The sequence below is a fragment of the Oryzias latipes genome, chromosome 10 (genome assembly GCF_053564925.1).
Source record: "Oryzias latipes strain Hd-rR chromosome 10, Olatipes_Hd-rR_3.1".
Classification (NCBI taxonomy): domain Eukaryota; kingdom Metazoa; phylum Chordata; class Actinopteri; order Beloniformes; family Adrianichthyidae; genus Oryzias; species Oryzias latipes.
Genome location: NC_136246.1, coordinates 15492621 through 15517058, shown reverse-complemented (window position 1 = coordinate 15517058; position 24438 = coordinate 15492621). Strand labels below are relative to the sequence as shown.

Here is a 24438-nt window from a genome sequence, read left to right as displayed (position 1 = left end):
AAAGTATTTTATTAGTAAGAGTGAAGAAATAGATCAAAGGGAAGAGATTGCTAAAAGATTTAATGATTTCTTTGTAAACGTGGGACCTGAGTTAGAAAAGCAAATCCCGGATCCAGGAACATTTAGAAAGGATGTGCAAATGTTAATTGACAGAAATCCCAGTAGCATGTTTCTTAACCCAGTAACTGAAAATGAAATATTAAAGACCGTGAGAGGAATGAAGGGTAAACTCTCTACTGATGTTAATGGCATTGATATGGCCTTGGTGAAAACAGTAATCAGTGGAATTCTGAAACCGTTAGAATATATCTTCAATTTATCATTCCAAACAGGTTCATTTCCTAATCAAATGAAAATTGCAAAAGTTATACCATTGTACAAAACCGGGAACAAGCATCACTTCACAAACTATAGGCCAGTTTCTATGTTACCGCAGTTATCAAAGATTTTGGAAAAAATTTTCATAACCCGATTAAACTCTTTCATCGAAAAGCACAAGATACTGGACGAAGGACAGTATGGGTTCAGGTCAAATCGATCAACATCACTGGCCCTGATGAATGTAATAGAAAATATAACAAATGCTATTGATAATAAAAAACATGTAATCGGGGTATTTATTGACTTAAAAAAAGCTTTCGACACAATTAACCACTGTATATTAATTCATAAATTGGATCGGTATGGCATTAGGGGGTTAGTGCTAGACTGGATCAGAAGCTATTTGAGCAATAGAAAGCAGTTTGTAAAGGTTGATGGTGCTTGTTCCCAATGTTTGGACATTGTTTGTGGTGTCCCTCAGGGGTCGGTTCTGGGACCAATATTGTTTATTTTATATATAAATGATTTATTTCAGGTTTCTAACAAATTACGGCTAGTTCTATTTGCTGATGATACTAATGTGTTTTGTGATGGGGATGATTTGCAGCAACTCATTGAAATTGTTAAGAAGGAGATGGAAAAACTGAAGCTGTGGTTTGATGTAAATAAGCTTTCACTAAATTTAAGTAAAACAAAAATGATGTTATTTGGTCACCATAAGGGTAAAAATATTGACATTGACATGCACATAAATGGGGTGAAACTTGAAAGAATTTATGAAAATAAATTTCTTGGGGTCATAATTGATGACAAACTTACCTGGAAAGCACATATTAGCTACATACAAGCTAAACTATCCAGAAGTATTTCTGTCTTAAATAAAGCTAAACTGGTTCTGGACCACAAATCACTCCACATGTTATACTGTACATTAGTTTTACCATATTTTTCTTATTGTGTAGAGGTTTGGGGGAACAACTATAAAACAACGTTACATTCACTTTCAATACTTCAGAAGAGAGCAATACGAATCATACACAAAGTCAGTTACCTTGAGCACACAAATAAATTATTCATAGAATCAAAATTACTCAAATTTTACGATCTAGTAGAGTATTGTACCGCTCAAATAATATTCAAGGCCAAAAACAACTTATTACCCACAAATATCCAAAGGTTATTTATTACAAAAGAGGAAAAATACAATTTTAGGGAAAAAGATACATTTGTCATACATAAAGCACGTACAAATAAAAAGAGATTCTGTGTTTCAATTTGTGGAGTGAAGTTGTGGAACAGAACCAGTAAATGCTTGAAACAATGTCCAAACATAAAAGAATTTAAATATAGATACAGGAAGATGATCATGGATAAATATGTGCAAATACAAAAAAATACAGAATGTCAGCATTTATAAATCTGCATACTTTGACAATACGTTTTGTTATTCATTTGTATGTTGTTTGGAAATGAAAATTACATGTATATATGTACATATACACTTGGGTAGGGCACTGGACTCTGATGGTGGGAAAGTAAGGGCTTAGGGTAAAGGGGGGTGAGAGTTTATAAGATTTTTCTTCTTCTCACTCCCTTTTGGACTGGTGTTTATATCATTTTGTTTTGTTTTGTTTTGTATAATTTACTTGTCTTTTTCTTGTTTTTGTAAGTTTTGTCTCGTTCTTGTCTTATTCTGTTATTTTACATTTGTTTCACTAGTCCAAAATAAAAAAGACTACTACTACTACTACTACTACAAGGGTTAAAGAGTTTGGTTTGTGATGTTCTTCATTGTCCACTTCAACTGTGAGAGACTGAATGCATAAAACAAGCCTAGAAATTGCATTTTAGGATTTTATTTGTTTTAAATTTTTTGTACAACGGAGCAGAAAAGAAATATTTGATCTAAAACTAAAGTTCACCATAACCCTGGTTGACAGTGACACTGGTCAAACAAAATGTTTGCATACAACATAGTTGCAATGGACTTTCACACCTTCCACTGATCCTCTGTTGAATGGAGGTCCAAAAACTGAATGGGTCACTCCAGAACCTTGGAATTCTTATGTGGCACTTTTTTTATTTTTTATTTCCCGGTTGTTTATCACAAACAGATCCATTTTCATTTCATCTGACCACATGACATTCTCCCAATCCTATTCTGGATCATCCAGATGGTTTTGTGGTAAACTTTCCCGGGACATGTGCTGGCTTGAGCAGGGGGATCTTCGGAGCGTTTCAGTATTACAATTCACGATGCCATGTTACTTGTTACTATAGTAACCTTGGTTACTGTGCTCCCAGCTCTCTTCAGGTGACTGATCAGTTCCCCTGTTTAATTCTGAGCTCATTCCTCACCATGCAGATCATTTGTACCTCATCAGGAGGGATCTTGCATGGACCCCTTAGTGGAGGGAGATTTTACTTTCAGTTATATTGCAATTACAATTTGTGGATTGGATGCTGTGATGCTTCTCTTATGAAAAGGTATAATGTTAAAAACATAAATAATGCTGAAGTTTATTTTTTTTCACTAGGTCATGTGAATAACTTAAGTTGAATTTTCCATGGGTTCAACAAAGATGCAGAAAACGAATGTTGGTCTAAAACCGAAGCAGCCAAATCCAACGTGTCATCTGGTTTTGGTCTGCTCAAGGTATGAAGGTTAAGTTTCTATAAATGGAGTGTTTGCGTTGGAATGACTTATTACAGGTAATAACGAGCAGCTCTGGCATGATCACATTTTACAAATAGTTTTTTAAAAATCTGATCAATTGAATAATTTATGGTTACTCCAGACCTGACACCCAAAAAAGCCGTATAAGGTAAAATAAATGTAGTTCTATTAGCTTTATTTTAAAATGGCTCACATGCTACACCTCTCAAACATTGCACCTGCTCTGGGGATTAAAGCTCGTAAGCGCTGACCTGACAGTCTCCATAAGCATCTCCAGCAGGGGTGGCTGGTATTTGGTTCAGCTGCTGCAGCCCCCCCATCGAGTGTTTTGTATGAGCAACAGCACACCTCTTAGTGACACCCGATTGCAAACATCCCAAAGTCACATTGAATGTTCTGCTAAAAAGTCTGAAGCTCCACCTGGAAGCTTTTGGCGTCCTTTCACCTGTCACAGCAGATGTGTGTGGATGAATAAAAGGCACAAAGAAAATGGTAAAAAGGATTTCTTTTCGTAGCCATGATGGAGAGAATCTTTTTCTGAGTTCTGAATGACCTCTGCTGGCCGGGACTGATGCACAAACACACCTGCAACGAGACAGTAGAACACTGGGGCCACCTCAAACCACAAATATGCAGCTCACAGGGGCTACAAAGCCAGTCTGGAAGGAACTTTTAGAAGTGATTTGGTGAACCAGCTAGTTCCATGTGCAGTGTTGGGTCATTGCCCAGATGGTCAGTTCAGTAAATGGTGTAATTTGTGCAAAGTAAAGGTTACACTTTGTCTTTTGCAGGGCATGCATGGATTCCTTTCAAAATGGCTGATTTGGACATTTCACATCCACAGTGTGTGCAAACAGAATCTACTGAAAATGATCAGAATTCTTTTATATATATTCATCTTTTTTTTAAAAAAGTGTTACTTCATTAAGACAGGAGGAAAAGGGTATATACAGTTACTGTACAACAGCCAGTTTGGTTGATAAAAAAAAAAAAAGGTTAAATAACCGTTTTGCTTTGCTTCAAGGATTTCCTGTTTGTGCCTTTATCTTCATCAGTCAAAACAGAGATCCTTGTCAAAGGATGACATTCACGGTTTTCCCTGCTGCTCTGTCCCTCTGCGTGTGGACATTCAGTTTGTAGGGTGCCTGCAGTCCGTGTTCCTTTCTTCAGCCTACATCAGTCCAGCTTGCGTGCTCCCAGTTTCAGAGGACCTTTGGCCGCTTTCCGCTCCGCTCGCTTTGCCTCCAGCTCTTTTCTCCTCTCCTCACGTTTCTTTTTGGACAACTCTGCCTTACTAAGACCTGCATGATAAAAACAAAACAGTAAACAGACATTTCACTCTTATCAAATTCATTTCAAAGCAAACCTAAAGGAGCTCAGAAAATAGTTTTGTTGCCGCTACAGTTATCAAAGTTGCAGAGAAAGTCAAGAGTTTCTATGAAATTATTCAGCCTCCTTGGATATTTCAGCGATTTTTGCTTTGATAAATGGAACCAGGATCAATATATAAATATTAGGAAGTTGACCACATTTTGCAAAACAAAAAAGAAAAAACAGTTTTAATGTCAAAAATGTACATTCAGGCAGCCCATAGTAGATTCAGATAGTAGAGTCGCTACAGATATAGTGTTTAAAGTAACACAAAGACTACATTTCCTTTTTGTTTATTAGAAATGTACAACTTTTCTTTTACTGGACAAAAGCATTGTTCTATGAGCTTTTTAACATACAGCAAAGCATCTCAGAGGAACAAGTCTCACTCTAAAGTTTTCATATATATAGATCTGAAAGCATTCAGAGCATTTATTGAATATTGGACACAACTGTAAACCATAAGTTCCTCATTGCCAGGGATCTATTAGGAACAATGTGGATCCCTACCAAAAATAACATTTACCGGAAAACACTCAATTACTGACTATAAGCTTCCCAATCTCTTAAGAAGAAGTACATTTAAAAAATAAAGTGTTTTTTTTAAACCGGAAGTTGCAATTAAAAAGATGCAAATAATAGACAACATTGAGGTCTGATTACTAATGTTGGCATTTACTTTATCAGCCGTTTGCTTTAATATAAAGTACTTTGTCTATGTAGTTTAAGTCAAAGGAACCAAAAAATACATAAGAAAAGAAAAACCCAGATATAATACTACATCCATAACGGGCTCAGAAACGCGCCTTCAAGCCCCCACTTTCATAAAAAGTCTACGTAAATGCACATAAATATGTTTCTGGCTTCCACATTCAAAACTCATTTATACAAAGAGTGTTTTTCCTCTTTTTGATCAGTAATTGCACAGAATGACATTTACTTTGTGAGCTTAGTTTATTGGAGAGATGGCTGAATGATTTTTTTACATAGACTTACTCTGGCCTCCTTCCACCGACTCCCAGCTCTCATCGGCTCCCCAGTCTCCGGCTGTCTCGGCACCCCAACCATCTCCACCCTGTCAAAAGATGAACAGTAAAGAAAGATATAAAAACAAAGTTCCATCCATCCATCCATCCATCCATCCATCTTCCTCCGCTTATCCGGGACCGGGTCGCGGGGGCAGCAGACTGAGCAGAGATGCCCAGACTTCCCTCACCCCAGCCACTTCCTCCAGCTCCTCTGGGGGAACCCCGAGACGTTCCCAGGCCAGCCGAGAGACGTAGTCTCTCCAGCGTGTCCTGGGTCTTCCCCGGGGCCTCCGCCCAGTGGGACATGCCCGGAACACCTCTCCAGGGAGGCGTCCAGGAGGCATCCGAACTAGATGCCCGAGCCACCTCAACTGGCTCCTTTCGATGTGGAGGAGAAGCGGTTCTACTCCGAGCTCTCCGCGGGTGACCGAGCTACTCACCCTATCTCTAAGGGAGCGCCCAGCCACCCTGCGGAGGAAGCTCATTTCAGCCGCTTGTATTCGGGACCTTGTTCTTTCGGTCATGACCCATAGCTCATGACCATAGGTGAGTACTGGAACGTAGATCGACCGGTAAATTGAGAGCTTTGCTTTTCGGCTCAGCTCTCTCTTCACCACGACGGACCGATAGAGCGACCGCATAACTACGGACGCTGCTCCGATCCGCCTGTCAATCTCGCGCTCCGATCTTCCCTCACTCGTGAACAAGACCCCAAGGTATTTAAACTCCTCCACCTGGGGCAGGGACACTCCACCGACCGAGAGATGGCAAACTACCTTTCTCCGGTCAAGGACCATGGCCTCAGATTTAGCGGTGCTGACCCTCATCCCAGCCGCTTCACACTCTGCCGCAAACCGCCCCAATGCACGCTGGAGGTCCCGGTTCGATGAAGCCAACAGGACAACATCATCTGCAAAAAGCAGAGAGGAAATCCTGTGGTCCCCAAACCAGATCCCTTCCGGCCCCTGGCTGCGCCTAGAAATTCTGTCCATAAAAACTATGAACAGAACCGGTGATAGAGGGCAGCCCTGCCGGAGTCCAACGTGGACCGGGAACAGGTCTGACTTACTGCCGGCTATGCGGACCAAGCTCCTACTCCGGTCATACAGAGACCGGACAGCCCTCAGTAAGGCTCCCCGGACCCCATACTCCCAGAGCACCCCCCACAGGATGCCACGGGGGACGCGGTCGAACGCCTTCTCCAAATCCACAAAACACATATGGACTGGATGAGCGAACTCCCACAAACCCTCCAGCACCCTAGATAGGGTGTAGAGCTGGTCCACTGTTCCACGACCAGGACGGAAACCGCACTGTTGTTCCTGAATCCGAGGTTCGACTATCGGACGGACTCTCCTCTCCAGTACCCTGGCATAGACTTTCCCAGGGAGGCTGAGGAGTGTAATTCCCCTATGGTTGGAACACACCCTCCGGTCCCCCTTCTTAAAGAGGGGAACCACCACCCCTGTCTGCCAGTCCAGTGGTACGGTTCCCAACCGCCACGCGATGCTGCAGAGACGTGTCAGCCAAGACACTCCCACAGCATCCAGAGACTTGAGGTGCTCAGGGCGGACTTCATCCACCCCCGGGGCCTTGCCACCGAGGAGCTCGTTGACTACCTCAGTGACTTCAGCCCGGGTAATGGACAGCCCCACCCCAAAATCCTCACTCTCCACTTCTTCAAAAGAAGGCGTGTCAGTGGGATTGAGGAGATCCTCGAAGTACTCCTTCCACCGCCCGACAATGTCCCCAGTCGAAGTCAACAGCTCCCCACCTGCACTGAAAACGGTGCCTGTGGAGAACTGCTTTCCCCTCCTGAGTCGCCGGATGGTTTGCCAGAATTTCTTCGAGGCCAACCGATAGTCCTTCTCCATGGCCTCACCGAACTCCTCCCAGGACCGAGTTTTCGCCTCCGCAACAGTCCGGGCCGCAGCTCGCTTAGACTGCCGGTACCTGTCAGCTGCCTCTGGAGTCCCGCAGGCCAGCCAGGCCTGGTAGGACTCCTTCTTCAGCTTGACGGCATCCCTTACTTCCGGTGTCCACCACCGGGTTCTGGGGTTACCGCCGCGACAGGCACCAGAGACCTTGCGACCACAACTCCGAGCAGCAGCAGAGACAATGGAGGTGGAAAACATGGTCCACTCGGACTCAATGTCCCCAACCTCCCCCGGTACCTGTTTGAAGTTCTCCCGGATGTGGGAGTTAAAGACTTCCCTGACGGAGGGCTCAGCCAGACGTTCCCAGCAGACCCTCACAGTACGTTTGGGTCTTCCAAGTCTTTCCGGCCTCTTTCCCCGCCAGCGAATCCAACTCACCACCAGGTAGTGATCGGTGGACAGCTCCGCCCCTCTCTTCACCCGAGTGTCCAAGACACAGGGCCGAAGGTCACCTGAAACAACTACAAAGTCGATCATCGACCTCCTGCCTAGGGCGTCCTGATGCCAGGTGTACTGATGGACACCCTTGTGCTCGAACATGGTGTTCGTTATGGACAAACTATGACGAGCACAGAAGTCCAATAACAAAACACCACTCGGGTTCAGATCAGGGGGGGCGTTCCTACCAATCACACCCCTCCAGGTGCCACTGTCATTGCCCACGTGGGCATTGAAGTCCCCCAGGAAGACAATGGAGTCCCCCGTTGGGGCACTTTCCAGTACCCCTTCGAGAGACACCAAGAAGGCCTGGTACTCCGAACTGCTGTTCGGCCCGTAAGCCGAAACCACAGTTAGAGACCTGTCCCCCACCCGGAGGCGGAGGGACATGACCCTCTCGTCCACCGGGGTGAACTCCAACACTTGGCGGCTGAGCTGGGGGCTCACGAGTAAGCCTACGCCAGCCCGCCGCCTCTCACCTTGGGCAACTCCAGAGTGGTAGAGAGTCCAACCCCTCTCTAAGGACTGAGTTTCAGAGCCCAGGCTATGTGTGGAGGTGAGCCCGACTATATCTAGACGGTATCTCTCAACCTCTCGCACCAGCTCAGGCTCCTTCCCTCCCAGAGAGGTGACATTCCATGTCCCAAAAGCCAGGTTCCATGATCGGGGTTTGGGCCGCCGAGGCACCCGCCCTCGACTGCCACCCAAATACAAAACTTTGTTTTGTATGAACCAAAACAAAGTTCATACACTTTAATTGGGCTACAACAAACATTGTGCTGACACAAATACTTTCCCTAATGTCTAAACAACTAGATTCATAAACTTTTTTCTATGCAACTAATAATGAGGTCACTGTGTGTGTAGTTAAAAAAAAACTAATTTAAAAAGAAAGCCTAAATAGATTTTATCAGGCGAACCGCATATATCTAAAACCCTTAACCCTCCATTTTCTAATGCTGCGATCACACTGAACGCAATCTGCGTGTCAAATTTGCGTCACCTGCTTCTCTTTTGCAATGCTTGAAAATTGCTTCTCAGTGTTTGTCCAACTTTGTGTTCATAAACTTGCTGCTCCTGGTGCATGAGGCTGAAGCTACAGTCAAAGGTTTTTCGCCTCATGGCCACATGGAAGCATCGACTGTACATCTCTCAGTGTGGTGAGCTTCACCACTTCCTGCAGGAGCTGCGTCTGGATGACGGCCGTTTTCAGCGGTACTTCTGTCTTACTGTGACACCGTTTGAGGACTTGGTGTCCCGCATTAGTCACAACAAATATAATAAAATTCAAGTCCTTTTTTATTATAGTCGTCATACAAAAAAAAATATATATAGCCAATTATGGACTTTATTGTTGACTCCACCCGCTGATGATACGTCAAGTCCATGACATTCTTTGCCAAAGTTCAGATGTTTGAACTCTATATTGCTTCAACGTCTGAAATGTGCTGCCACTAAACCGCCGCGCCTAACGCTCAAAACGCGCCTGTCATTGACTTAACATTGAAAGTGGCCGCTTGTGCTGCCCTAACCGTGTTCAGTGTGAACGGAGCTCAGGACTCAAGAGATTTCATTCTGAACTCGACTCATTGAGCTCTCACCGTGCCGGCGGCGTTGTTTCTCTGGGACACGCTTGCAAACAGATCATTCTGGAAGGAGCCTTTCCCCGTACTGCTGGTGTCCCAGTTGTACTCGCTGGCCAAGCGTACTCCCTCAGGCAGAGGCCTTTTAGCGGTGTCTGCCTCCTCCTCCCCCCAGTCGTTGCCCCAGCCTTCCTCGCCTGCAGAGCTCTGACCCTGGCCTTCTTTCTCATTGGACCAGCTGTCATCTGCATCCCAGCCAGAGCTGCTCCAATCAGAGCTTTGCTTCTTCACAGCCATGGATGTGGATGAACGACTCACCTATGTGAAAAAAGTCACATTTGGTTTAGTTCACTGTCATGAGTCCAAAAGGGGGCATATACTTATAAAAAGAACAAACAAACATACTCCTCTGTCACTGGCCTTCTTTTTGGATGACGACATTCCCGTCCAGTCAGTGTTCCAGTCATCAGCAGGGGTTTTTCCTGGCTCCTTCAAATAAAGAAGCAACCTTTTAAGAAGCTGTTATGGAAGATAATCATTTGACCAAACATGTTAAGAACATCAGTCCACCTCCAAACTTCCCCAGTCTTCTTCATCATCCCATCGGTCTCCAACTGGCTCTTCTTTATCGTCGGTGACCTCAATGGTGCGGCTGGCGTGAGTGGAGGCAGCTGGAGGAGCCTCAGAGGGCTCAGGGCTTTTATCTTCTGAGCCTGAATATGACATAAACAAGGAGAAGCCCTCAGGTGTTGTTTTTCTTCAGTTAGAATTTAAAGTGAGCGTCCACAAACACAGCTGAGCGACGTGGATGTCTCCCTCACCGGGCGCTGGAGCTCCGATGGCGCCGCAAGACGAAGCGGTGTTGTTAGCCGTCTCGCTGCCCTCGGGTGTGGCACCCCCCTCTGTCACCGGGGCATTTCGAATCAACTTTGATGTAAGCGACGACACGCCGGTCACTGCCCACCCGGCCCAGCTTGATGACGCCCCCGCAGGCTGAGCGCTGGACTCAACGTCCTTTTCTGAAGGACAGACAGAGCCGTGTTAAAAATATTTAGAATAAAATTAACAATCTTATGCTAAACAGAAAATCACGAGCGACCAGAAGAAAACCTAAAGGGTTTTTTTTTTTTTATCTGAGCCAGAAAAGGAACAGCACTTCACACAATTCCTGTGGTCACAAAACCTCTGGAGGGAGCAAAATACAGAAATAAAGATATTTTGCTAAAAAGGACATAAAGATGACGATAACGGAGCTAATGGACAAAGTTATTCCAGTCAAACAGATGCTCCAACCAAGTTTTCCAAAATCTGGATCCATATTGCTAACATCTCATTGACCTTTTGATAAAGAAAAGTAGGAGGTATTGTGACATTTTCAAACCGTTTATCACAAATGATATCAATGTTTTGAGATCCTCTAATCACTAGTCCAGATAAACTGCAGCCACAAGGCTGTGAAAATTAGATTAAAAACATTTAAACAATTGACACAAACAATGTAGTTTTTTTTCAAAAACATAATTTGACATAAAATAAGACTCGCATTCACAACGGTCAATTTGAAAAAAGTCACAAGACTTCTCCTATTTTCAGGTAAATTTATATACTTATCTGGCATTTAAACTACCATTCTGGTAACCTTTAAAACTGGTTTGATCAATGAAAAAAAGTGTTCCTTTTCTTGAGTAATGCAGCCTTAAAAACATAATTCATTTGTAGTCAAATGTTCTTTGACGGACTGCAGCTTATTGAAGTTTGATACGTACCAATTTCAGACAGCTTGGCTGGATCTTCTGACACCATCTCTAGTTTGGAAAGGAAACTCTTGATGGCTTTAAATGTCTAAACCCAAGAGAGATTGGACAAGAGGTCAGACTTTGATAAAAACAAAAAAAAACATTTATTCAAGTGATAATAAAATGTCTCTAATCTTTTCTACATCTAGTGGTTTATCAGTTAGAGACGGTCTTGTCTTGCCTTGGATGTGCTCGCGCCTTTCCCGTACCTGATCCCTGACGTTCTTGTCAGGGTCAACAGTGACGGTGCAGAGGGTGGGCAGGATTCGGCCAGCGATCTCCGTTATGCTGTAGTAGTTGTGTGTAGCGGCAAAGCCCAGGACGCCAGCAGCACGGGAAGCGGGAAACGGGTCTTTAGTCGCTCGAGAAAAGGCAGAAATCAGAATACGCTGTCGAGTCTGTGAAAAAATACAAAAGGAAAACTCTTCATGAAGATTTGGTTTTCCTAAGTACATTAAAACATAAGGACCAGCGCTTTACCCCGGCATTGAGGTAGGAGGCGATTTTCCCCAGACAGACGGTTGTGTTGCAGCGTATGGGGCCTTGCTCGTCTCTGGCCTGCAGCCGTGCAAATTGACGCATCAGCTCTTGGTTTAGGTTTGTCTCATTGAGTTTGGGAGCCAACAGCAGCATAGACTGTAGAAACAACAGGAAGTAATGGCGGTTACACGGAGGCCGACATGTTTAAACCCCTCTCTAATATGTGCTGAACACTGGCGACCGACCTTTACAGTCTGCTCCCGGATGGCAGGATTGGTGTCTGTGAAGCCGTGAACAACATGAGGGAATATTTGGGAGTTAACTGCTGCCTCGTTGAGATACTGAATGAACTGCTCCATCTGGATCAAAGACCAGGGAAAATTCATGTTTGTCAAAGTGTTTTAAACAATGTTGGTGCTAAAGAACAGGAAAACAGCCGTTAGCAAGTCCTGCATGTAGTCCAACCTGCTGCAGAAGTCGTATCCTCATGGCTCGGTCGGTGGAGGAAAACATTTTCACGATGACAGGAATGATCTTTTGCTGATACTCGTCTGCAGACAGGAACTTTCCCACCTGACGGGAAGACAAGAAAATGCGATTTTTTATCGAATTTGTTCTAGAAATGAACCTATAATCTGCTTCCGTATTGGTGTCATTAGAAACAAACATTCACCTTGAAGAGCGGCGTGAGAATGACTGCGCCTGCGTTGCCAAACTCAAAGGCGGTGAGCAGCTGAGGAAGAACTTTATGTTTGCAGAAATCTTCAGGGAAGGAGTCCAGATTATCGCTGAGCTCCTGGAAGAACTGCTGCTTTTCAGCTGGCTCTTTGATCTACAAAGGAATGATTTACACCTTTTTAATTTCACTGCAGCATCAGCTGTAGTTGTACAATTTGTTTCAAACACAAAAACCACGTTTATCCTAATGCGCCACATGTTTCTACGTAATCAAGCTTCAGATGAGAGTTTTCAAACCTGGATCTCTTCCAGAAAAAGGTTGCTCTCCACAAAGCTGTTACTCAGAAACCCACCGGGGGCTCTACAGTTCTGGAGAAAGCGGGCTGGGTTTGGTCGGGCACGGGGATTGGCTCCAACCAACTCACAGTAGTGAGGAACCAGTGACTTAGGGATCTGAGGGAGCACACACAAGTTATATCCCAAAGTTAATTCTTTCACAGTGGCTCACAAAAACATCCAGTGCATGAATAACATTTCCATGGAGATTTAAGATAAATGAAATATTTTTCTTTTCCTATATCCCCTTGTCTTTTGACATTCATGTGATTAACTTTTAGGTGAATGGTAAACTGTACATTTATAAAGCGCTTCACTACCGTCTACTGGCCCAAAGCGCTTTACAGCCACAGACCCAATCACGCATTCACACACACACACACACACACACACGTGGCGGTGCCGCTGCCAAACACTGGCACCAACCTATAACCATCATGAGCAATATGGGGTTCAGATGTGGGGTTCAGTGTCTTGCTCAAGGACACTTCAACACAGTGGTGCATAGGAACCGAACCAGAGGTCGGCTCCTCTACCTCTGCACCATGCCCCCCCCTTATTTCCTTTGATGGAAAACTCTGAAGGGGAGCAGCCAAAAAGAAAAAAAAAGATAAAACATTCTTATGCTAATAGTGGAATCTGAATTTCTAACTCTGATCAGACTAATTTGATGTCAAACAGTGGCTGAAAAACAACCATCTTCTACTACTCATCCAGGACTGGGTCGGAGGAGCAGCAGCCCAGATTTCCCTCTTCCCAGTTCATTCCTGCCTTTAAATGAAATGAAAAAACTGCTTAAAGGTTGTACCTTTCCCAGTGAACGTAGGGAGGAAGTGCGAGGTAGAGGCCCGTTAAACACTTCCCAAATCAGACAACCGAGTCGCCACACCTCCCCTGCCCTGACACAAAACAATAGAAGCACTTCAGTACATAGATTTTCACAGAAAAACCGAACTTTGCATCAATTTTTAATGGCCCCTCATACCACTTCTCTCCGCTGTTGTTGGACATCTCTGGTGGGTCATATTTTTCCATGTCTGGGTAAACAGATTTTGGTTCTGGTAGAGAGATCCCACTGGGGTCACCCTGCTCAGGGGCCACATGATCCAGAGCGCCAAGCTTCCACTCCCCAGCCCGGTCCACAAAAATGGCCCATATGCCCATGTTATTATGAAGCAGGTGGCAGTCATTCACCAGAAAACTCAGTGCTTTCTGTGAAGAAACGAGGGGGAGGAATCACTGCAAAATTACAACTGAGCTAGAATGTATTTCTGATGGTGTGTTGTCTTTTTCTTACCACTATTTGGTGCAGACCCCAGGACACTTCCAGCTCCCCAACACCACTTTTTTCTGTCTGCGCCTTCAGGTGGACGGCTAGAGGCGTGACCTGCTCAGTTACCAGATACAGGCTCTTATCTGTCTGTAAGAACCAACACAAAGAAAAAAAAAAATCGACTTACTACTCACTGAGAAATTGGGAAACACATTTACCAGACATTCACCATATTAGAGTCGAGGTTTTTCTTCAGTAATGTGGATTAAAAACAAGATTGAAGCTTGTGAATAATTGATAATAGTAAACTAATCTTACATAGGTGAAAAAATATATCTTAAAACACAGAGCTGCAGGCGTCAAATCTCTACCTTCCTATTGACAGCAAAAACCAACACAGCGGATACTAAAAATTCTTAAATATTTGTTTTCACGTTCTTGGTTTTCAACAAATTAAAAATTTTCTTTTTTATATTTTTCTACATTTCTTGTTCTGGCCCTTGGTGTAACAACCACAAGTAGGTGAGGCTGGGGTGAAGACATCTCCCTGTATCTATTGAAGCTGGGAGCTGCAACCGTGTATGGCCCTGACTCCTACGCCTGGCGCACATGATACCATGCAGTCGGACCATGACAATGGATCCTTAACCGATTAAAAGAACTGTTGTGCTTCTGCAAAGGCGGCAGCTTTTGTTACGCCCATTCTGGTGATCCGCCTGCCTACTGTTTGTGTGAACCCCGAGCTCTCATCCTCTTTGTTGTGGGCCTTGGTTTCTGCAGCGCAGGAGTTGTTCATTAGAAATTCACCTCTAAGTTGTGGACAGGATCATCCAAGCTCTCTGTTTACACTCTCTCCGCTAGCCAACATACCCTCACAACCCCAACCTGACATTAAAGATGCAACAGGAATGGTGAGCAATGTTGGAGCTGTCCAGCCGTGCAGTTTTGAGCCAGATACTAGCTCAGACAAGGAAAACCAAAACGTATAAGAATCTATTAATCTACAAGTGGATCCATTAGAATGGAGCAGCAGAGAACTTGTGGCCCACCCACCGTATTTTCTACGTAGCAAATACAATCTTTTCAAACAGGTGTTTATTGTCTGCTGCAGATTAAAAGGGATTTGAATAAAGAAATACTGAGAAATGTAATTTTAACCTTAAATTTATTTATTTATGTCCTCCATCGTCCTGACATGTTAAAAACACAGTTTTCATTGGAGTGGGTCTTGAATCACATCCCCTCCAGTCCGGTTCATTTATTTCTTTATGTTTCACCTTCTTGGCTGAAGAAGAATGTAACCTGGCAAATATAAAGATCGAGTAAAGGCTGTTCATGTCTCAATAGAAGTCTATGGGGTTTGAGCAGGTCCTTCCTGTTTGGAACGCCACCAGGGAGAAATACTCCGTCCAGGTCTCATATACAGTAAATGTTTCATACTCTATGTTGGGTTTCAACAGACACAAAGAAGGAATATTGTACAATATGAAAACTAATAAAGTGGACATGAAAAACTTTTAATGTAAGGGGATTGTAGTCTATGCAGAATGTTTTTTTTATAACCATCTTTCCGGCTTTTTATTGGTTTCTCTAAATCACATCTAGATAGGTGTGTGTGTGTGTGTGTGTGGTACTACACTAATAATCAAACCTCCTCACACTCACTCACCTCCATCTAGTCATGTGCATTGCATGCAGAAGAAAAAAGTAGATGGTACACGGATAAACACAGGCAAAGAACACCTTAACAAAAGCAACCAAGAACATGCCATTGAAGGGAATACCTCCAGGCCGTCCACATAAGCCAGAATGTTGGGATGCCGCAGAGTCTTCATTCGTTTGAAGGCCGCCTTGGCGAGCTGCGTCTGCTGCTCTGTTCCTTGGGACACCTCGTACACGAACACGGACACGGGCTCTCCAGAGGTCTGAGACAACAGGTCCGGACAGCCAAGTTCAACAAATTATTAGCAAGCCATATCCGCTTGACAGCTGCCACGCACGTGGTACTTTATGTACATTCTTTGGTCAAACATGACAGCATAAAACGAGATGACGTTAAGACGAGGAAGTTGACGCGCGAGCGCCTGCTGATCCTGTTTCCTGAAAGGATGACCATCGCACAACTGCTGACAATAAATTAACACTATGTTGTATTAATTAAAAACGACACAGAAAAAATCCGTGTCAACATAATGTGTGATGTTATTATATTAATTTAACAGATTAAAAAGATGTTTTAATTCCGCTAAAACTGGGTGACGTGGCGAGAAATGCGCGACTGTCTGTGTAAACAATAAGGTCCGCTTAAAAGAATATACAAAAAACAAAAACCTGAGAACAAGAGTGGGAGGCACATGGCTTATATCACACAAATAGCATCTAAAAACCCGCAGCACGCTATAATTCTTCCTTATTTTTCATTCGTGTCTCGTAGAGGCCACCATCGCATCAGTGGGGCTAACGCTAACTCGTTCTCGAAAAATTAGTCAAGCCGCTTTCACCTTCCGTTTTCCTCGATGTAGACTCCAAATCCCGGACCTTTCTGGGCTGTCTGGGAGAATTTCATATCCGAAGTCTTTGACTGGATCCCTGGCGAAAAAGGACCACATTTTCGCCTTACCTCCACACAACAGCAGAGGGAAGCTTCAAGCTGCGGCTAGGTTTAAGGATAGCGCAGATGGGAAATGCTTCCGAAGAAACGTTGTTACTGTGCGTTGGTTCCGCATGCTGACGTCGGTCGTGTCTTGTACAGTGGGGGGGGATTCAGTCAGCCACCAATTGTGCAAGTTCACCCACTTAAAAAGATGAGAGGGGCCTTCAATTTTCATCATAGGTAAACGTCAACTATGAGAAACAAAATGAGTGGGGAAATCCAGGAAATCACATAGTTTGATTTTTTAAAAAGAATTTATTGGTAAATTATGGTGGAGTATTTGGTCACCTACAAACAAGCAAGATTCCTGTCTCTCACAGACCTGTAACTTTTTCTGTAAGAGGACCTTCTGTTTTTCACTCGTTACCTGTATCAATGGCACCTGTCCACAACCTCAAACTGTCACACTCCAAATTCCACTCTGGCCAAGACCAAAGAGCTGTCCAAGGACACCAGAAACAAAATTGCTGACCTGCACCAGGCTGTGAAGACTGAATCTGCAACAGGCAAGTAAGCAGCTTGGTGGGAGCAATTATCAGGAAATGGAAGACATACAAAACGACAAGAATAGTGAGCAAAAGTCCCATTAATACTTGGGGGGACCTAGTGACCGACCTGCAGAGAGTAAACAAAGGTTACCACACAGATGTGTACGGTACTCAAGTGACAGATGTGACAGAGCCTGGAGACGCCACGGAGAATGTTCTGCCGCCTGCAGTATGTCCGGTTTGGCAGACAGTCAATAGTTTTAGGTGGCATTTCTTTGGAAGGCTGTCCACGCTTTACCTGACTGCATTGTCAGACCCCTTTTGAGACCATATGCTGGTGTGATTGGCCCTGGGTTCCTCCTAATGCAAGAATATGTCAAATATAAGCAGTTTCTGCTAGACATTATTAACCTTTGTGGGGTTGTTTTTTCAGTCATTTGTTTAGCTATAGGATGTGTTTCTCTGTAGTGGTTGTGTTTACCATTTAAAAAAATCCTTACCTAGGGTAACATGTCCATCGAATAACTCTTTCAATGATTCACTTTTAGACCGCATCAATGTTAATAATTCAAATGTTTTGATTAACATTTAAAAAGTGAAATCACATTTAAAAGTCAAACAAATCTATTTTATAAGCAGTATTTTTACCTGGAAAAAATATTGAATTTATTGAATGTCCTAGTTTGCTATCCACTCATTTTCTAATAGTAAGAAATGGTCTCGTCTTATTTTGTCAGGTTTTTTGTGAGAAGGCAAAAGAAACACTTGTATATTCTCCCTTTTGCTTACCTTTTCTCATCCTTGACATTTTATCTTCATTTGGAGTTCATTTGATTCCGTTTTGTCTTGTCTTCTAGCACAATAGTTCATCTTCCATTGTCAGAATTTTGTTTTTATCTCAACAGTATAATTAATCACCAATGCTTGGTTAACTTTGCCTCATCTTAACCACTTTTCTTCTCACTGCTTTCAAATTGACAGAAGGGTTACAGGTAATTGCCTAATAGGGATGGAGGATGAAATACTGTCACATGAGCTGCCTTATGCCATTTAAGTGACTTTATTGACAGCTTATGTTATACATATAGAATGGTATGTTGAGAGGCTCTAATTTAACCTTTCAAATAAAGTTTGTTCTCATGTGATCATCTGAGAAACTCAATAAATTCAAACCAGTTTTCATTTATAAGTTTTTTTTTTTTTTTTTTTTACATTTATTTCAATATTAAAAACTTCACAGCAAATACAGCTCCACGACAAAACAAAAAACTGAATTACAAGTCCAAGAACCATGTATTTCATTAAACAGCAGGTAATAACATGTGCTTATCGTCTACATCCGGTTCCATGGTTACACCATGGGAGGGATCCCCATTCTTGCAAAAATCTTTGAGCACCACATAGCATATAAAAAGCAAGACACCGCAGGGAATTGAACCCCGTCCTGAGTAAAACAGGAGTGCCACCACCGGAGTCTTTTGCTTTTTCTAATAGCTATGTTATGGGCAAAAGCAAAACCTGGAGGAACAATGATTTGTTCCTCCAGGAAAAGAAAACCCTTTCTTTCTAAACATTTAGCTGCTGTTTTCTCTCATCTAAAGAGTTGTTCATTTCCAAGTTCCGGACATTTCCACAAAACAGATGTTAACAAATTCCATAAATGCCTTGATTTCAATAAACAGGGCCACAATACCAGCGTCTCTGATGACCATTTTCAATCTGTCAGGACTTCCAACGTCAAGTAAACAGTGAAAGCTCTCCTGCAAAGCTTAAGCTGCAATAAAAAAAGAGAAGACACTTAAAGCCCCCACCCCACCCCACAATAAACCCTCCCTATACAAGCACGAGTTGTCAATACATTATACAGCTGATGCATTTACCACAACTGTTATTCCTCAAAGACGGCCAATCACTTGTTTCATATTACAGAATGGTGCCTAGAAGCTGGTGTACCAAAGTCACGACAACGCAGATGTATGTTGCTTGGCTCAGTAGCAAGTTAAGCTGAATGAGTTATCTGAAAGGGAAAGAAGAAAATAGTGTTGCCCCCCCCAAAAAAATCCCACAGCTACACGGTTTGACAAGGACTTAATGAGCATTAAGCATGATTAGGCAGAACGGAATTGCATGCTATAAATAAAATCCTTCATGGTAGAAATCATGTTAAATGAAACCAATTACTTAACTTTGACACCCATGAGTGAAGTGATGCAGTATTAGAAACAAACTTGCTGCTCTTGATCTTAAAATGACAGGGTTCTCAGTTTTCCATCAGATCCCAGATGAAATTTCTGGCAATTTGACCTGAGAAACCAAGGGGATAGAAAAGACAAAAACAGCGGGGCTTCTGCAGATGACACCAGGGGTTCAGATTCAAGCTCAAGCGCACAGTGGTTTGGCACTTCATTCAGGAATGAACACAAACGCCGACAGGTTCCAGATGCAGCTTTGCATTCAGACGCAGGCAAGATTGAAGTGGACAGATGACAAAAATCTGAAACAAAGAGGGATCTACACAACACACCCACCACACAATATGCAAGATTTCTACGAAACAGTGATCTTAAGATGCAAAGCAATAGGGCTTCATGGATTAAGAAATTGCTAGTAAAGCATGATTTCAGGTAAATGTATAGCAGGGTCTAAGATGTTTTTGAAAAGCCAACATCTTACTACACACTCCAGGTTAAGAGGGCTGCAGCCGTGCTTGTACCAGGCTCGTACTGGTGATTCTGTGAAGAAAAGCGTAGGGACACGCCCATACAAGACAAGTGTACCATTTCAAAAGCAGCGCAGTTGCACTGCAATTCCAAATTAAACTGCACAATGCACAGCTTTCCTCAGCTACTTTAATTTAGAAATGCACAGTTGCACATTTAGTTTTGAAGGGCTAACCTAGCCTTGCACATTTGCACAAGGGCAAGAAGCTGAGGCCTAATTCCTTTGTTTCGTTAGGTTTCAAAACAGTTTTAAACGTTGACCTGAGTCTGTTCAAACTCCATGCTGATGATGTTGTGTTCTTGTCCAATGTACACTGCAATCTTCTTTTAGTGTTCTGTAGGATCAAAGAAGTACACACAAAAAAAAAAAAGAACCCAGTCCAGTTTCCCACCCAACAAGAACTGACTTGTCCTTACCCAAATACTTAGCTGGAGATAAATCAAGAAGCTCCATCAAATCAAGAATTATTGCAAACGCACAACTTTGCTTATTCAGCTGTTAAGTTTTAGTAAAGACTTCTTCAGGAAGGATTTAAAGACACCACCCACTGACTGTAAGTGACCCACATCGGCTGGATTCTAGCTGTCCAAACATCAATTTTTGGAGAAATCGACTTATCTGCCTTCAATTCCACTTTGAAGGATGTCTTTCAAGCCCGGGTCATTTCCATGTTCTACTAAGATCCCAAGACTTACACACCTGAAAAAGCACAAGAAAAGTACCCCCCCATACAACCCAAAGAGAACAAATGCATACCAAAACTGTAGAATCGCCATAAGCTATGCATTTATTATGCAATATAAAATTCCTTTACAATTTAAATCACTCAATTTTGACAGTACAATAAATTGGTAGCTAAGTGCAAAAAGTGGCCAAAAAAGGTTTTGATAAACAATTTATGACCTTACGTGATAGTCGATGGACTAGGAAATGTGTACATACAATGAGCCAGAAGATCTTCCAATGTCTTGTTATTAAAGCGCACAGGACACAGCAAACTGAAAAATGTAAAGGGAAAAAAAAATCCTCCCCACAATACTATTGCCAATACACGAAGCAGTACAACACCAACACTGTAACAGCAAATGTTACACCCTTAAATGGGAAAATGTAGGACTAATACAGTTACAACTAAAAACTGGTGAAGAACATTTAAATACCACAGGCCTGAGAATGGGGGTTTCTTTCTTGAACAGTGGATGCAGACTTGAACGTAGATTTGACTGATGTGCCATAAATAAATATCTGCAAGAGTCAGAAGCACACATCCCCTCCCACATAGCAACTTTAACAGGAAGATAATCGCTGCTAGTAATGAGACTTGTTACCATATTCCTTGGGCAAAGGGTGCTTCCCTACACCTGGAAACTAGTTTTCAGGTTGCTATGCTGCTTGGTAAAGTGTCCACTTGAATCTTGTTTGGTTGGTCCTGGATGTTTCCTATTCACACGATTTGGCAGGAGCCTATACGGAGCTGTGAAGTCTGGGAAGAGACTGATTAACGCCCCACAGCCCAGCCCTCCCATAAACCCCCAGTGTGGTTTAAACCCCGAGAAATGGCAAAGAAAATTTGGATTTGTTGAATACAAGATACCTTCCTACATCTTAAATCACTGTAGATGCGCATGATCTCCAATCCGATAACTTTACTGTACGCAAGATGGGGTCAACATCAACCAAATGGTTAGCACGGGGGACTTTTTCCATGATGAGCTTTAAGAGGGGGGGAGTCAAGCCTGTGAAAAGAAAAACTCCAGACACATTTTAAATCCCCCCCACCTCCCCTCCCATTGAAAGGAAAACCATTTCAAATAAAGAATCTCTTTAAAATTGTCATTACTGCACACCACAAAGGCAACGAGCCAATGTACTGGATAGTTACACCCACGCGTACATTTCATGCAATCACTCACTGCTTTGGTTAAGATGTCGATGTAGCTGATCTGTACCATTGAGATGCAGCAGAAGTACCGAAGCGGTGCTGAATATACGCCAACCAGGTGCACAGAGGACCATCCACTCAAACTCCAATGCTGAACATCAGCGGAAGACTATCGAACAACAAGGGATTGACACTCCTTCCAGATGAGGAGAAACTACTTCTGATCGAAGAGGGGAGTCCAATTATGAGGTTCAGACGCCAGGACACTACCCAAGGCATTCATCACAGCAGACATCACCCAAACCATGTCAGCGCGCAAGAGGAGAGGTGACCGTGGTACAAAACGTTTTACACGGCTTGCCTGAAAAAAGGAAGAGAAAGCTGTGCAAGAAGGATTGTTCTACAAAACATTTTTGAAAAGTTTAAATACCAAATGCTTGTGTACAGAAATACCTCTACCCGATATACAAACCAAGGGCCCGCTTTAACCTTGTGATGCAAGTAGACTGCCCACGCCCACCCTCAGCATTGGCTGGCTTGCATTGGAACTTCGTAGCACCATTCCTGCTACACTGCCCTGTGCCTCTGGCTCCCTCTGGTGTACACATGCCGATATCGCGTGATGACGCCTCCTGTTCCCCTGAAGAAGACCCTCCTCCTGGACCTCTCAGCTCCCCTGAAGACCCTCCTCCTGGACCCCTCTGCTCTCGCCTCCACGCTCTCTTGTCCTGCCTGGCTCCACTCTGGTCCTTTTCCGCTTCCTATCGCCTTCCCTGGTCCCGATCTTCATCTAACGTCAGTCCATTCTTCAATCACGATCATCTAATCTGAGTCCTTTTACTCTTGAGTGACTTAGTCCATTTTCATCCAAAAATTAAATAAAATAAAAGATTTCTTCGTCCAATCTAATCGATTTTGGCTCGACTTGTTGAGCTAAACTGAACTCTTGTAGAAACTTTGTTTGGGAAAAAAAAATTTTTCTTCATGTGCCTCTTTAACACATCTTAGGTTTGACAAAAAAAAACCTCTTTCAAGTGTTATTTCATCAACACATCTTAAATGAAAAAATAAAAAAACTTTAAAAAACTAGAATTAGTAAAATTAAGGGGAAAATTACCGACCCATTATCTTTTCTGTAACAAAATGTAAAATTGCTCTTAAAATATGTCGTCACGAAAGGTACGGTGAACCTCTTCAGCTATTCTTGTGAGTGAGAAGATTTCTCCTTTAAATAATGACCGCCTAACAAATGTATGGCGATTTTATTTGCAACGGTTCAAGTCAATCTAATTCTAGAAAGAATATTTCAAATAAAGTCGTTATCTTCTTTATCAAAATCTGCATAGCTACAGAAGTACAATGAAAAAAAGCCAACTGACCACGCCCTTTCGACTTTCGTCCACTGACATTGAAGCATTATTCAAGCTAACCAATCACAGCTTTATGAAAAATGCTACGTTAACACTAGTATTGTCAATTGTTAACTAGTGATCTTAGCTAATGGTTAGCAAAAATTTTAAAAGCAGAACATTTGTTAATTAAATATATATAAAAAAAATTATATCAAAAAAATCTTACTTGTAGGTTTTTTTTTCTAACTAGCCACATTGGCGAAGGACGGCCTAGCCCATCTTTAACAGCCTGTCCATTATGTAACTCGAAAAAAACGGTTATAAGCAGTCAAGTCTTCAAAAATACTAACCAAAAATTACTTACAAGTTGCCGAGTCGCCTAAATACAACAACAGAAAAACCAAGGGGGAAAAAATGCGTCATAAATGCCTTCAACAAGACAAGGCCCACCAGCCCAATGGCGAAAACAGTTCAGTAAACCGTTCAAACTCGACAAACTATAGAAAACAAAAGAGATCGCTTCAAGCTTAACATTGTTCGAATAAAAATATTAATTGAAATAAGCGCCGTTAAATAAACATTATATGAATAAAATCATGTCACCAAACGACCAATAACACAACTACGTGCTTAAGAGTACCGGCGCAATTCTGTTTGCAGTGGTTGACGACGGTCGTATTTATAGTGCAGGACTAACCCCTTTGTGTGGACGTGAAGGTGTTCATCCGACGACAAGTTAGTCCGTTTTTATAGTTTAAAATTCTCCAGTTAAATTGTATCAATACGTTTAAATGTCAAATGTACAATTTAGGCAATAAACAATAAAACTAAGGAGGCTCGATGATATCTAAAGCCAACCAACGTTGTTACATTGTAAGCAGCAGTTTTACACTACAGTAGCCATGCAAATGTTTATGCACCTCTCCCTTAAACACAAAAATATGAGATTGTGTTATGGTCTTATAAACAAAGAGTATTTAAAAGACTTCAACCAACAATTCCTAATTTTAATATTTTCAAGCGTAAAATTTAGAAATGTGTGTGACGTCACAAAAGCGATACAGCGGAGTGATAGTTACTCGTGTGTTAGACGGTCCTGAAATCCTGCTTAAACCAGAATGTAGTTGACCTGTCGGATCTACTTTCCTTGTCTACTGCAGTGCGCTCGTTTATTTAAACAAAAACTCTCTACCCATTTAATTTGATCTGTATTTTTTGCATTGTGTTCACGTTTTTCTTTTGAGTGTAGCTGCTGTCAACGTGTTTTGTAATAAAAAAATTTTTTTTTTGTTATGCTACTGATTTCTGTCTTTACTTTAATGTTTAGTAGTTTAATACTGAACTTCTTTTGAATCAAAGACATATCTTGTACTGTAATGTATTATTGAGAGATTTGTCTGGAACTATCCAGAAACATCCAGTAC

The 24438-nt window shown here is 42.5% G+C and overlaps 1 protein-coding gene across 1 annotated transcript; it reads right to left on the bottom strand.

Moving 5' to 3' along the window:
• Positions 1-3156: 3156 nt before the first annotated feature.
• On the bottom strand, positions 3157-16895 carry scyl1 (SCY1-like, kinase-like 1). Its single transcript, XM_004073218.5, has 18 exons — positions 16420-16895; positions 15703-15843; positions 13943-14065; positions 13631-13857; positions 13454-13544; positions 12607-12762; positions 12305-12463; positions 12097-12204; positions 11877-11990; positions 11632-11787; positions 11361-11549; positions 11122-11197; positions 10177-10374; positions 9926-10068; positions 9761-9844; positions 9374-9673; positions 5366-5444; positions 3157-4299 (listed from the first exon to the last, which is right to left on the bottom strand). Exons 1-18 carry the CDS (start codon positions 16525-16527, stop codon positions 4175-4177), a joined length of 2577 nt encoding a protein of 858 aa, XP_004073266.1. The 5' UTR covers positions 16528-16895; the 3' UTR covers positions 3157-4174.
• Between the last annotated feature and the right edge of the window lie 7543 nt (positions 16896-24438).